This window comes from Thamnophis sirtalis, unplaced genomic scaffold (assembly GCF_051295495.1).
Source record: "Thamnophis sirtalis isolate CommonGarterSnake01/CBP01778 unplaced genomic scaffold, rThaSir2_p1.2 scaffold_5, whole genome shotgun sequence".
NCBI lineage: Eukaryota > Metazoa > Chordata > Lepidosauria > Squamata > Natricidae > Thamnophis > Thamnophis sirtalis.
The window spans coordinates 12,306,984-12,322,455 of NW_028261385.1; the positions used below are offsets into that span (position 1 = coordinate 12,306,984).

General features: G+C 43.1%; 1 protein-coding gene across 1 annotated transcript in view; it reads right to left on the reverse strand.

Annotated features, from left to right (window-relative positions):
• Nucleotides 1-15,472, reverse strand: part of MYO5B (myosin VB) — a 331,539-nt gene that overhangs the window by 99,651 nt on the left and 216,416 nt on the right. Inside the window, exons 19-20 of the mRNA XM_087715323.1 lie at nt 5,535-5,649; nt 1,659-1,870 (exon numbers count right to left, since the gene is read on the reverse strand). Coding sequence (XP_087571449.1) covers nt 1,659-1,870; nt 5,535-5,649 — 327 coding nt within the window. The remainder of the gene's footprint in view (nt 1-1,658; nt 1,871-5,534; nt 5,650-15,472) is intronic.

The window sequence follows — 15,472 nt, forward strand, 5'->3', positions numbered from 1 at the left end:
CCCATCGACCTGAGTGATGTTGAGTTGGCCACACCCACATGGTCACATGACCACCAAGCCATGCCTACCCAGATGGTCATTAGGGCAGAGAACTGGTTGTTAAATTATTTGAATCCCACCACTGGTCGTAGCCCACAGGCTGGGGACCCCTGCAGCAGGCGAATGGTAACAAGGAACTCAGAAAATCTTGAAAGATTTAAACATTTCTACTTATCTTTTTTACAAATGACCTTTCTTTGCGTACTTTCCATCACAGCAACTGTCACATTGTTTTTCCCCAATGCACCAGGACAAGGATATGAGCTGAAAACTATGACTGGGGGCCTTAGCAATTTATTCTATTTCCTTTGTGGTAGGGTGAGCATAAAGGGAATTTTATTACTCTAGTACCTGTGGCAGTTCAGGAGAGCAGGACACTGAATAATATTCTCTGCGCTTTCAATTTTTATCATCCAGGTACAAAAGTCTTGCAGGTCATGGTTTCATATGTTGTTAAAAACAAGTTTTATATAATAATTGTAAAAAAATAACCTTTTTTGTTCTTTCTTTTTATTCTTGTTGTAAGTTTGGGGATTGGGGTAATAGTAGTAACTGGGGTTTTTATGTTAGGTGGAATCCTGAAAAGAAATGCCACAGAACAGTGACTGTGAACTTTTTCGGCACCTAATGCCGAAACCAGAACGCGCATGTGCACACCGGAGCCCAGAAACCCAAAGACCAGCTGATTGGTGTGCATGCACTTGCCGGCCAACTGGTCTTCGGGTTTCCAGTGTGCGCATGTGCATTGGCCAGCTAGCCTTCTGGTTGCGGATGCACACTGGAAACCAGACCAGCTAGTGACGGCGCGCATGCCTATAGAGAGGGCTCTGCATGTCACCTCTGGCACATGTGCCATAGGTTCGCCATCAAGGCCATAGAAATTGCCTGTATCCCAGGCCGTTTCCCAATTTATGAATGAAATAGCTTACCATTAAAGGAAGAAAATAGTTTAATATATGCTAGTGAAATGATTGATTCTGCTTTATCAGATGTGCTCAAGAAACGCTAGATAGCTATCCGTCTGAATGGTTTAAATGTGTATTCCTGTACATATTGTACAGGAATTGGACTCAAGGGCTAAATGGTCTTTAAGCTCTCTTATACAATTCATAGAGTTCATATATCTACAGTATTTTTCGGAGTATAAGACACACCAGAATATAAGACGCACCAAGATTTTGAAGAGACAAATTTTAAAAAAAGTTTTTGCACTCCCAAAAATGGCCCTTTTTTTGCAAAAATGGGGCCTGTTTTTTGTCAAAAAGGGACATGCATAGCCTTTAGGAGGCTTATAGAGTGCTCCTGGAGGCTGGGGCAGGGGACGAGCAAAAAATGGCCTATTTTCGCTCATTATTGCCCTTCCCAACCTCCAGGAAGACTCTGGAAGCCTCCTAAAGGCTATGCACAGCAATTTTTGCAAAGAGGGCAGGATTTGGGGAAGCCAAAAATGCTGTATTCGGTGTATAAGACGTACCCAGATTTTCACTCTCTTTTTTGAGGGAAAAAGCCCAGTATCTTAAGCAGTAAGCCGCTGTGGTGCTCCATTTCTGCTAGGCGAACAAATGCCCACATTTCTAGCAAGCAAATTCTCCTGGGGGAAATGTTCGCTTGATGCTTACCTGCGTGCCAGATATCCTCGGGTGAACCTCTGGATACTTAAAGCTGCCTCCCTGGTTTTCCTGTACTTCCTTCTCTGCATCCAGCCGCGCACGGTCTTCTGTATCATGATGGTGGCAGCCCGGAACTTATCTGCCCGCAATTTTTCCAAGTAGGCCACCTGGCCAGCACGGAAAAAGATCTTCGTACGTCCAAACTGAAACTGGTCAGGATCCTTGGAAAAGTATAAAAGGAAAACCAAGAATTTTTAAAACCATTTCTTCCTTCCTTCCTTCTCCCTAGTTTCCCTCCTTCCCTCCTGTTCTGACCAAGAAGCAGGCTCCTTGTCCTGGCAAAAAAACTCTTTTTATTAATTTACTGTGAATTCCTCTCATTCATATCCAGCAAAGTCTTTCAAGGGTGAATTTACAGTCACAGACCTTATCTGGCTTGGAGAGCTGCCAGGCCGATATCTGCAGAACTTGGCAAGGATCCTCTGAGAGTCACGAAACAATTAAACAAATTGTCTCCTGAAAACTCCCCTCCTCTTTTGCTCCTCTTTTATTTTTCCCGGGAGGGGTCAATCATCATCCACCTGTGGCCTTACTCCCATGTCGACCCTTGTTCCTTAGCTGTTCCTTTCGTCTGACAACTATGCGCAGGTGCACACTAGAAACAGGCTCCAGCTGTTGGTCTGCCCCATGTCCGACTCGGAGGCAGCCGATAATTGTCAGACGGCCCCATGCAGAGCCCTCATCAGAGTCTTTTCCAGACTCCAGGACTGGCCCATGTTCCTCCCCAATCTCCTCACTGTCCGAATCTGCTGCCAGCTTCCTTCCTTCCTTCCTTCCTTCCTTCCTTCCTTCCTTCCTTCCTTCCTTCCTTCCTTCCTTCCTTCCTTCCCTCCCTCCCTCCCTCCCTCCCTCCCTCCGTTCCTCCCTCTCCTTCCACCAAATTTGAGCATACCGTTTTTTAGTGCAATATGTGGCCTAGTCAAGTGTTTTGCTTGGCTGCATCATATACAAATAAAATATGGTAGAACAAATAAGATGTATCCAAGTTGGCACAAAGTCTGGTTAAAATAGGAACATGACGATGGGCAAATATTTTTTCAGTAAGGAGCAGAATTCAGCTATATTAAAGGATCCTCACGTACTGCAAACTCTTCCCGCAGCCTAGAGTTCGATCTTGACCAGCTCAAGGTTGACTGGGGCTTCTATTCTTCCGAGATCAGTAAAATAAGGACCCAGATTGTTGGGGCCAATATGTAAATAATGCTTTTATATTGTAAACCACCCAGATAGTGTTATAAAGCACTATTTGGCAATATGGTATATGCTGCTTTAACTGCTGCGGATAGGAAGGCACCACAGAGAGTGATCAATTCGGCACAATAAACCATTGGTTGGCCTCTAACACCACTGGATGACATTGCCAGGTCTCGTTTCAACAAAGTAAGGAAGATACTTAGGGATCAGTGGTGGGTTTCACTTATTTTTACCACTGGTTTGCCGTGCACACACTCACTTTACACACACACAAACCTTCTGCACACGCGCCCGGCCTTGCTATGCATGCGCTTTGCCTGTGGGTGTGCCTTCCGTGCATGTACCTGGCCTCAAAAACGTGGCTAAATAGGATGGCACAGAGCTGGGGGGGAGCACCGGGTCCACCCACAATCTCCGCTACCGGTTCACCTGAACCGGTCTGAACCAGCTGAATACCACCTCTATTAGGGATGATTCACACCCTGGCCAATGTCCCTTTTCACTTTTATCATCAGGTGGAAGACACTGAAGTATAGCCAGCGAGACAAACAGATTTAAAAACAACTTCTACCCACGGGCTGTCAGACTCATAAACACAATCACAATCACTCCACGTACAGTACATATGGAAATGTATGACTATTTTTTTCTCCCCCAATTATTTGTATGAGAATTATTTTCTATACTATTCATATTGTCTTGTATTTTTTTTTGTTATGGATTACACCAGTAGATGCTAAACCAATTTCGTTGTATACATGATGTACAATGACAATAAAGGCTAATAATAATAATAATACGACTGACAGGCACTTGGCCTACAACACACCTGACATAACAATAGTTGAAAAGAAAAAAAGTTTGGTTCATTGACATTGCAGTACCTGGTGATGCGCAAATTGAAGATAAGCAGCAAGAAAAAAAATCACAAAGTACTAAGACTTGCAAATTGAGCGACTGTTGAAAAATAAATTGTGTGTTGCCCGAATTGTAATTGGAGCCCTTGGAGCAATACCTAAAGGGCTACGTCGCTATTTGGAAATTCTAAATTTATTGGACTTGAACATTTTTCTACAAAAAACCACCCTACTTGGAACAGCTTATATCCTCCGACCTTATCTTTACAGTTCCTAGGTCCTTGGTTAGGACTTGGAACTGTGGAGCTACCAACCAGCCCCAAAGGCTGTGAATCTCACCAAAAATTAACCACATAATAATAACTTGGAACAGCTTATATCCTCCAACGTTGCCTTAAGGGTTCCTAGATCCTTGGTTAGTTGTTGAGATGTTAACAACAACAACAACAATAATAATCCCCTCCGAGGAGCTTTACCTTGTCGTAGTGGAGGGGCTAATGACCCTAAGGGATATGCTGAACAGGTACAACCATATCAGACAGGTCTTAGGTGAAGGGCCAGACAAAATTTGCTACACAACCCATTCAAATATGGTGAATTAAAAAAAATATGAAATTTATGCTGGCTGAACCGTCGCCTGGATTAACAAGGGTTCCATTGGATGCTATGGCTTCTGGGCATTCTGCGCAAAATGAGCTACAGGGCTCAGCTCCCTCTGCTAGGCAACTAGGGCATTGAGTTGACAAGCTACTGGAAGAAAAGTGAAAAAGCGAAAAATCTGGACTGGGGAAGAAAACATCTCTATTATGAAAGCTTACTATCAGTCTGAGCCAGCAAAACATGGATTTCAAAAAAGAATGTATCAGATTTGGAAGGTGAACCACACGGACTGGGATATCAGTGAAGAAAGGCTAATGGACCAAGGACGTGTAATTCTAAGCCACAAATTTTTCACTACAGCAGAATAGGAATCGAAAAGAAAGCAACTAATGGTCTGACTATATCAACAAAGAAGAGTAATAACATCAAGAATGATTTGCAGACTCAAAAGCAAACTGAGGAAGAAAAGGAGGAAGAGGATGCTGAAATGGATGAAGATAAAGAACAAGGAAGCACTGAAGAACAAACACCAACAGATATTGCTCAATTAACTGAGAAAATAAAGCATCAAATACAAGATGCTGAAAGAACATGTTTGCCAAAGCTGAACCAAGTGAACCGGAAAGAATTGAGAAAGGTACTAAAAAAGGTCAATGAGGCTGTACAAATCATTCAAACCACTACATTAGTTGAAACAAACCAGCTGATGTATGCAGCAGCCTTCATAACCACCAAAGAATTGGGTTTGAAAATACAAAAGAACCAAAGAGGCAAGAAGAGGAAACCTAAATGGAAAATTCGGTTGGAATTGAAGATAAAAAATTTTTGTGGAGACTTGAGCAACTTGAAGAACCTAAGGCAAGGTCAGCTAAAGAACAAGCAGTAATAAAGATTCTTCCAGACATGTTAGTAATTCCATTGATCCCATCATTCTCTGGACTATATATTCATATAGTACAAAGCACCTGAAAAATCTTTGCAACTTATTCAAAACCATTTTTTTTGAATAGGTTTTGAATTGATTTTGAATAAGTTGCAAAGATTTTTCAGGTTCTTTGGATATAGTTAAATGGAGAGGTAGAATTGTGGATTTAGGACTATAAGTGATGCTGGATTATGTGCCAACTTGATTGATTGGTTGATCTAATAATGTACAGTAGCTCTGACATCTTACCTTAATTAGACTTTCCAATAACGTTTTACAAATCAATGTCTTGTCGTTCTTTTTCGAAATACTTTTGTCTTTCATAAGCACTCGATACCGATTCAAGAAGTCATGGTAGGTCCACCTAAAGAAAATGACGATAAATCCAGAAATCAGTGGGGAGCCATTAAATCAAACAAGTGAGTGGTGCAGCCTTCTTTGATGTTGAGTGCTAAAAACTGACAGCAAAACTGTTATTATACACCCTAAAATGTATTTAATAATTTGGAAAATTGGTATAGTGATCAAGGAGAATATGTGTAGATCAGAGTTGAAATGAAGGGTCCTCAATGCTCTCTGAGCTTGGTTGTTTTCTTGCAGACGTTTCATTATTCAAAAGTGCATCATTAGTGCTGATGACATTACTTAGTTGGGTAATGAAAAGTCTGCAACAAAACAAACAAGCTGTCAGGGTTCCAAATATCATGCAGAATTAAATCAGAGTCCAAGGCAGATCTACCTGGAGGCTGTCAGGGTCTGGATGGGAGTTAACAAGCTTGTACTCAATCCAGACAAGACCGAGTGGCTGTTGTGTTTCCCTCCCAAGAATTTGGCCAGTATTCCATCACTCAGGCTGGGGGGTGAAAATTTACGCCCCTCAGACAGGGCGCGCAACTTGGGAGTCCTCCTGACCCACAGCTGACCTTAGAACATCACCTGTCGGCTGTGACCAGGGGGGCATTTGCCCAGGTTCGCCTGGTGCACCAGTTGCGCCCCTACCTGAACCGGGAGGCACTCGCGACAGTCACTCATGCCCTCGTGACCTCAAGACTGGACTACTGCAATGCGCTCTACATGGGGCAGCCTTTGAAGAGTATTCGGAGACTACAACTCGTCCAGAATGCAGCCGCGCGAGCGATTGTGGGTGCACCTCGGTACACCCACATTACACCTATCCTCTGCGAGCTGCACTGGTTACCGATCGGTCTCGGGATACGCTTCAAAGTGCTAGTTGTAACTTATAAAGCCCTTCATGGTATTGGACCTGGGTACTTGAGAGACCTCCTTCTGCCAATTACCTCCCACAGACCCGTTAGATCGCACAGGGTCGGCCTCCTCCGGGTTCCGTCTACCAGCCAATGCCATCTGGCTACTACCCGGGGGAGGGCTTTCTCTGTTGCAGCTCTGGCCCTTTGGAATGAACTCCCCGCGGAGATTCGGACCCTCACCCCTCTCCAGGCCTTCCGGAAAGCCGTCAAAACCTGGCTGTGCCGGCAGGCCTGGGGTTGATCAGTTCCCCTCCCCTCTCGACTTGTATGGCTGTATGACTCTTGTGTTTTTTAATTATATGCATTGTGTTTGTATCCCCTTTTCCCCTTGAGTTGTTCGCCGCCCTGAGTCCCTCCCGGAGAAGGGCGGCATACAAATAAATTAAATCTGAATCTGAATCTGAATCTACCCTTAAGGTTCCAACATTTTGCATCCATTACGTAGTGGGCAATTGACCAGTGGAACAGTTTGCCTCCAGAAATCATGGGCTCTCCATCACTGCAGGTTTTTAAGAAGAAACTAGACAGCCACTTATCTGAAATAGTAAAGGTTCTCCTGCTTGAGCAGAGCGCTAGACTAGAAGATCTCCAAGGTCCCTTCCAGCTCATTCTATTCCTATTCCTACTCCTACTCCTACTCCCAAATCCATTCCATTCTCTTCTTCCCCACATTCTGGTGGAACCATGCCTTCAAAAATGGGGTGTAACTACAGCATGCAATTGCTGAGGTTTCAGTAGTTAATTATATCCCAAATTGCATTTCCTTAGAGTATCGAATTAGTAATGCCTCATTTTTTGGATGTAGGGCAACTTTACGTAGGATAAGCACAAAAGAAGAGCTACAAATGAACAGACCAAGTAGCAATAAAAAGGGATAAACTGAGATAATTTGGAGAAATGTTTCGTTATTGAGGACTCTCACAATGTTCAGTCCAAAATTTTAAAACTTTCAGATCAATTATAAAAACAACACACAATATGTCAAGTTTTGATTGAAATGTAAAGGGGCAGTTCCCCCCTCCCCTATATTTATCTGGATTTATTAGTTCTCCCAAATTAAACCAGTCATGCTTGTGTTAGGCATTCCCAAATTCCACAGGGCAAACTTAATTGACTTAAAACCATTTGCCAACAATATGGCCTAGACCCTCTCTATTAACAAAAAAGGCAGAAATAAGGTCACACTAACTGGAGAAAGCAAAAAGGGAGGAAATAGATGTTGACATCTCACAGGGATATATTGCTCCTTGTTCCTTGCCAAGATGCCATGAAAAGAAAGGCTGAATGGAAAAGACGGTTTCAGCCTAGATCAGCCTAAACTTGGCAACTTTAAGATTTTTGGACTTCAACTCCCAGAATTCCTCAGTCCTATCGCAACTGGTGTCATGATATGTTGGAAGACTGGAGCCAGAGACACTCCCTAGAGCAGTGTTTTTCAACCACTGTGCCACGGCACACTAGTGTGCCATGACATAGTGTAAGGTGTGCCGTGGGAGAATTACTTTATATATAGTCAATATAGGCACAGAGTTAAATTTTTTTAACATTTTCTAATGGTGGTGTGCCTCGTGATTTTTTTCATGAAAAAAGTGTGCCTTTGCACAAAAAAGGTTGAAAAACACTGCCCTAGAGCAGGGGTGTCAAACCCAATTGCATCGCGGGCCGTAGGTGACATATCGGGCCATAATGGGATGTTTTTTGACTTTGCAGAGTCGCAAAGTTTGACAGGCCTGCCTTAGAGAACAGCTGGATAAGAGACAGCAAAGTCTGTAGCTGCACACTGGATGGAGCAAGAAGCTTAAGAAGGATCTCACCCTAAGTTCTCAGGCTGTAAAGCTGATGGCGGGGGAACTGTACTTTCAGACTTGAAAGATTCTGTTAGTGTAGCTTTACAATAAAGTAGAATTAGTTTATCTGGCTGCGTTTCCTGTCGGGTCTGCCTAGTAAAGTTGACAATAACTTCCCTTCCCCTCTCCTCCCCTTCCCTCCTCTCCCTTCCCTTCCCCTCCTCTTCCTTTCCCCTTCTCTTCTCTTTCCTTCCCTTTCCTCTCCTCCCTCGTCCCCTCTCCTCTCTTTTTCCCTTCTTTTCCTTCCTTTTCTCTGCCATCTTTATTCCCTTTGTTTTGTGCTATTTTCTTGTTTTTAAATGTTTTCAACAATTTGTAAACAGTTCAGAGTTGTTGGGAGTCAGGCCAGTAGTGGGATTCAATTTTTTTTTTTACTTCCGGTTCTGTGGGCGTGGCTTGGTTGGCATGGCATGGCTTGGTGGGCGTGGCAGGGGAAGGATACTGTAAAATCCCCATTTCCTCCAATCAGCTGGCACTCAGCAGGCAGAGAATAGAGGGGGGTGGAGCCAGTCAGAGGTGGTATTTACCGGTTCTCTGAACTACTCAAAATTTCCACTACTGGTTCTCCAGAACTGGTCAGAACCTGCTGAATACCGCCTCTGAGTCAGGCAGATTATTTCAGGCAGGTGATTCTATACACAACAATATGAAATCATAGCTGTGGGTCTTTAGGTGGTGTTGATACACATCAACTTCCTCCCAAGAACCCAGAATATTCTATTCTCCCGTGTCCATTTCTTACCAGGAAGTTACACTTTGTACCTCTGCATTTCCTTCATCCGGTTCTTTTGATATTTTCACCCTGTCAGTTAATTGGCTTAATCTTTCCTAGAGCACAAATGTCATCACAATCCACTCCTTTTTATCATTATGACACGATTACATCTTGGTTCAACAAATGTATATAAATCACTTTTGGACTCTGTACTGCTTTAACTGATAAAAACTTGCATAAAATAAGTTATCTTTGCCTTACAGTTGTATATCTGATGTTTATACTTCCCCCCCCCCCCAAAATAACACTGGCTTGGAATCAGCTTCCTGTTCCAATATTCATTAATTTGAGAACAGCTGCTTTAAACCTAAAGTGGATTTTTTTTGCTGTTTTTCAGGGATGACAGCTTTTTCTCTCTCTTTCGTTTTAAGTTATCTTCTACTCTTGTGCAACGATCCAAACTGAAACTGGCCTTTTCAGTTTAAATCAAATAAGATGCAGTGATGTAATTATCTCCAGAGACAAGAAAACCACCAGGAAACCCTGCGGTAAAGATTCCTACAAAACTAATTTTAAATTCCTCCATTATATCAGGCTCCCAAAACTAAGAAGACCCACTGTGATTCTTGCCAGCTGATTTATTTACTGTTCCTCACCCATAGACAGAGAGTCCTGCCAAACTAAAGCATTCTACCATTCCATAAAGCAAATACTCTGGGAACTATTAGGGAAGAGCTGTCTCCCCCCTTCATTCGCTCACGAGAACCATCTGACCCGAGTTGTCTCTTACTCCTCTGAAATGTACCCCCTCCCCTCCTGGGAATCCAGACTACATTCCACCACAGTTATCACTGGAAAGCTTTAACACTGAATGCGCACTACAGATCTTTAAAAACAACAACGCTTAAGTCTGTATTTCTTGTTTAAGGCCATATCACATGCACATCAAAGGGCTACAATGAAAGGACAACATCCCCAGTGACTGTTTTGCTGTTCTTTGTGTCCCCATGAAGGGAAACAGAAAGTATTTTCTAACATTTCAGTTTCAGTGAACGATAGCAAAACTTCAAAATGCTACTAGTTCAGATCAAGGTGCTATCTAGTCTGTTCCTATGAAGGCTAAACAAGAGGCCCTTTATTTGGTGTTAATAATCATTTGGCTTTCATTTTTTTATGTCCTGATGTTTTGGATGCTTATATTTATTATCTCTTCATTTGTAAATGCTGGATGCTGAGATAACTTTTGCAAGTCCTATATCAATACTGAATATTATTTAAAGTTAGTTCTCACTAAAAAAAGTGGCACTAAAAAAGTGCTGTTTCGACCTTCATAACATCCCCATGAACACAGGATCAAAATGCAGATGTTTTGAAGGTACTTCAGATACTTGTGATTGTTGCTGTGACCCAAGGTCAAGGGATCACCTTTTGCGACCTTCGGAGAAGCCAAATCAATGGGGAAGCCAGATTCACTTAAGAACCGTGTGACTAACTTGACAACTGCAATGATTCCCTTAACAATGGTGGCCAGAAAGGTCGTAAAAAGAGGCAACATTTGTTTAACAAATTGGGCTCAATTGTGGTGGTAAGTCAAGGACTACCTGTATAGAGAAGAAGAAAGGTGCAATTGTAATATCAAGAACTGCATGAACCGGAAGGTGAGTGCCACAGGTGGGCACTATAGAGCCTGGATGGGCACTATGGACAGGCACTACAGAAGTGTGGATGTGTGGTATGGAGAACTGGCAGGCACAGGAGCATGGGTGGGCAGGTACTATGGAGTACAGGCAGACATAGGAGCATGGGTGGGCCGACAGAGCATGGTCAAGTGTTGCAGAAGCAGAGTATATACTATGGAGCAGGGGTCAAACCTTTTGGATCTCAGGGACCACTAAATTCATAATTTTAAATTCTGCAGACCACTAATATGATTTTTTTTTTTAAAAAAAAAGATAAATAGCATTTAGTGCAATATAAAAAATGCAAATAATTTTTCTGCAAACCACCAAAATTGTCTCACGGACCACCAAGGGGTCTCCGTGGTCATGTGGCCGGCATGACTAAATGCCGAAGGCGCACTGAACGCTGTTACCTTCCCACCAAAGGTGGTCCCTATTTTTCTAATTGCATTTTTTACGTGCTTTCGAACTGCTTGGTTGGCAGAAGTTGGGACAAGTAGCGGGAGCTCACTCTGTTACACAGCACTAGGGATTCAAACTGCCGGAACTGCTGACCTTTCAGATCGACAAGCTCAGCGTCTTAGTCACTGAACCACCATTTCCCTTTAGGGATTAAATAATAATTTCAGGAGCAGAAGAACAAACCAATTGTCCAAAAATTTTTTAAAAAAAGATTCTTGGAAGAAAAAGGAGAGAGTAGAGGACAAATTATATTTGTGACTCGGATAGCGCAATGGCAGCCACACCAAATCACAAGGACCCTGAAATACCAAGAGCATCTTTTCATGTCTGAGCGCACAAGCCATCAATCTCCACAGTAAAAAAAAATGGCACACAGTAGGTGGTAGTGCTTCGTTAAGGAATTCTGCTGACAGTCGGAAGTGATGGAAGGCCACAGGGCAGACTCCCTCTGAAGCAAATTGGCTCAGATCTTGCTTCTGAAACGACTGCCCTGGTGATTACAGTGAAGGTATCACTCTTACAAGCTGTCAAGTTTAAACTAGTAAATTCTCTCTATTATTTTGACAGATTACCATAAATATTACATAAAGGTCTTCCATTACTTTGAGAATGGAGGGTGAAATATGTTAAACAACTCCCCAAATTAATAGAGGAAGGAGGGAATCTCCTAGTAAGAGCTGCTAAACTTTATCCTGAAAAGTTTACTGTAGGAAAAAGATGAATTCCGTATTTTTTGGAGTATAAGATGCACTGGAGTATAAGACGCCCCAAGGTTTTGAAGAGGCAAATTAAAAAAAAGTTTTTGCACTCTGCAGACCTCCAAAAAATGGTCCAGTTTTTCTGCCCCAAAAAATGGCAGCCATAGCCTTTAGGAGGCTTGTAGAGTGCAAAATCTTTTTTTTTTCTTCAAAAAAGAGCAAAAATGGCCTGTTTTTTTGTGAAAACAGGTCCATTTTTGGTCACAAAAAGGGCATGCATAGCATTTAGGAAGCTTATAGAGTGGTCGCGGGGATTGGGGGGGCATAACTGAGCAAAAATTGACCCATTTTTTACTCATTTCTGCCCTCCCCAGCCCCCAGAGCACTCTGAAAACCTTTTAAAGGCTATGCATGGCCATTTTGGTGAAGGGGCGGGGTTTCAAGAGGCAAAAATGCTAAATTCAGTGTATAAGACACACCCAGATTTTCCGCCTCTTTTTTGGGGCAAAAAGGTGCGTCTTATACTCCGAAAAATACAGTAATAGCTTTCTATTCAGTGGTGCAGGAAGAATTTCTCATGAAATGCCTACAGGTAGTCCTTGACTTACAAGCCACAATGGAGCCCCAAATTTCTGTTGCTGAGAGACAGATAAGCAAGTTTTGCCCCATTTTATGACCTTTCTTGCCACAGTTGTTAATTGAATCTTGCAGTTGAATCTGTCAGTGTGTATGAGAGTTCATGACTGGCAGAGACATGGTAATAAGGTCAGCCAATGAATAGGCATAGCAACTAAGTCAGCCAAGGAGGGCTGTTTGGAAACTGAAACAGTATTTGCTTGAGACAGCTAGGAGTCTGGGCATGGCTTAGCTCTGCAGCTCTGAGTCTGTACTGAGCTCTAAACTGGTCTGATGCTCTGATGAAACTATTATCTCCTCTGCCTCTGCTTGCTTGTATTTGCTACCACGATGGAAAACCTGCTATTGTATATAAAAAGAAGTTAATGATTCCTGCTGAATCAGTTACCTCTGTGTGCTTTCTGGATTTGATTGCTGCAACAAACTCTGACAGAATCTGCAGTTGTTAAGTTAGGAACATGGCTGTTAAATGTATTGGGCTGGCCCGTTGACTTTGCTTGTCAGAAGATTGCCAAAGTTGATCACACGACACTGGAACATTAAATCTGGCATAACTACTGTAATTTTTGGAATATGAGATGTAACGGAGTATAAGTTGCACCAATATTTTGAAGAGGTAAATTTTTAAAAAAGTGTTTGCACTCTGCAGGCCTCCCAAACCCTCTGCATACCTTTTTTTGTGTGCAAAAAACAGGGCTTGCAGAAGCTTTGGGAGGCTTGTAGAGTGGTCCTGGGGGCGGCGGGGGGCAGAGACAAGCAAAAAAGAGTCCATTTTTCACTCGTTTTTGCCCTCCGAAGCCCCCAGTGGCACTTTGCAGGCTTCCCAAACCATCTGGCCGTCCATTTTTGAGAAAAATGAGATTCGTGGGGGCGGGGTTTCAGGAGGCCAAAAATGCTGTATTCACTATATAAGACACACCCAGATTTTCGCCCTTTTTGGGGGGGGAAGGTGCGTCTTATACTCCAAAAAATATGGTATATGTCAATGGCCACATGTCAGAATTCTGATCATGCGACCATGGGGATGCTCCAACACTCATAAGCATGAAAAATGGTCAAGAGTCGCTTTATTTCAGGGCCTTTGTAAATTTGAACAGTCAGTACATGAACTGCCGTGGGTCAAGGCCGGCCTGTAATAAGCTAACCTAAACTCTCTATATCCTACTTGGTACAATGTTATCTAGACTTCCCTATTGGAGGTATCAAAGAAAGAAACCCTTCTCTACTCTGCCTGGAGATGTCTGGTGGACCATGCCTGGAGGACTTTCAACGCATATGAATCGGGCCTTTCACTTTTTACAATTTCTGAGCCAAGAGCCGTATTTTAACTGAGGGGTATGCTGAAGGCCTCCTGCCAAAAACTATCAACAAGAACAAATTGTAAATTGGAATTAATTTACGCATTCTGAGTGTACATCAGTGTATGGTGCGTGCCTCATGGTGGGTGACGTGCTAGCACCGTGAGGGAGAACCTATGGCATGCGTGCCAGAGGTGGCCCGCAGAGCCTTCTCTGTGGGCACGCACGCCACCGCCGGCTGCTCCTCATAATGCCGGCCAGCTGGTCTTCACAACCTGAAAATGGCCCCAATAAAGGCTGTTTTCCAGGCTGTTTGGGGGGCTTTTTATGGCTGTTTTCAGGCTGTTTTGGAGCCACTTTCCAGGCCCGAAAAATGGTCTGAAAATGGCCCCCAAAATGCCCCAAAAGCAAGCATGCGCGCACCAGCCAGCTGGTCTTCAGGCTTCCGGCACTGCAGCATGCCCCAATGCATGTGCATTCCACATGGGCACTTGGTGTCGAAAAGGTTGCCCTCACTGAGTTAGCAAATCAGATGAGTTCGTAAAATCTAGGGACAGATGGAAACCAGCTTCCTTTGAAAAGGAGAGAGACAAACAGCCATTACATAAGGCAGGGGTGGGTAACTATGGGTCCTTTACGACTTGTGGACTTCAATTCCCAGAATTCCTCAGCCAGCCCTGGCTCAGGAATTCTGGGAGTTGAAGTCCACAGGTCATACAGGAGCTATAGTTGCCCACCTCTGACATACGTCGTGAACAAAGGAGAGGCACAAAAGGACTTGAATATTATTTTGATACATAGCTTGCTTTAGCAATAGCAGTAATAGCAATAGCAGTAGACTTATATACCGCTTCATAGGCCTTTCAGGCCTCTCTAAGCGGTTTACAGAGAGTCAGCATATTGCCCCCAACAATCTGGGTCCTCATTTTACCCACCTCGGAAGGATGGAGGGCTGAGTCAACCCTGAGCCGGTGAGATTTGAACCGCTGACCTGCTGATCTAGCAGTAGCCTGCAGTGCTGCTTTTAACCACTGCGCCACCTTTAGCGATCCTAGCTTGCACTGAATAGCATCAGTGCGACCACATTTCCGGCCATTCCTTGCCAAACTCTTTCCATTATGACCAGGGTACCATGTCCCATGGTCACATGACTGAAATTTGTGGCATTTTCTGCTGGTTTTCAGCAAAAAAAACCACATTATTTGAGAGAGTGGGTTAAGACTTATGACTGTGTGATTCCCTTAACAACTGCCATTAAAAAAAAATCATTGAACGATTGGATATGGCTAGGTGATGCCTCGAATTACGACTGAAATTCTGGTCCCAGTTAAGGGTTTAAGTTGAGGAATACCTGTACCTTTTTCATCTTCATCTCAGATATACTTTTGGGATGTGTAAAGTTGCACAAGCCCTCAAATTTACTTTTCGTAAATGAAAACAGTGAGATGCAAACACAATCACACAATCTCTCCATCATTGCTTTTCCCAAAGGAAGCACAGCAAAATATTCAGATAATTTAAAATAGATTGAAACATTGATGTAGAACGTGTTTATATTGAGGAAGCTGAATTTGCTGACTGGTT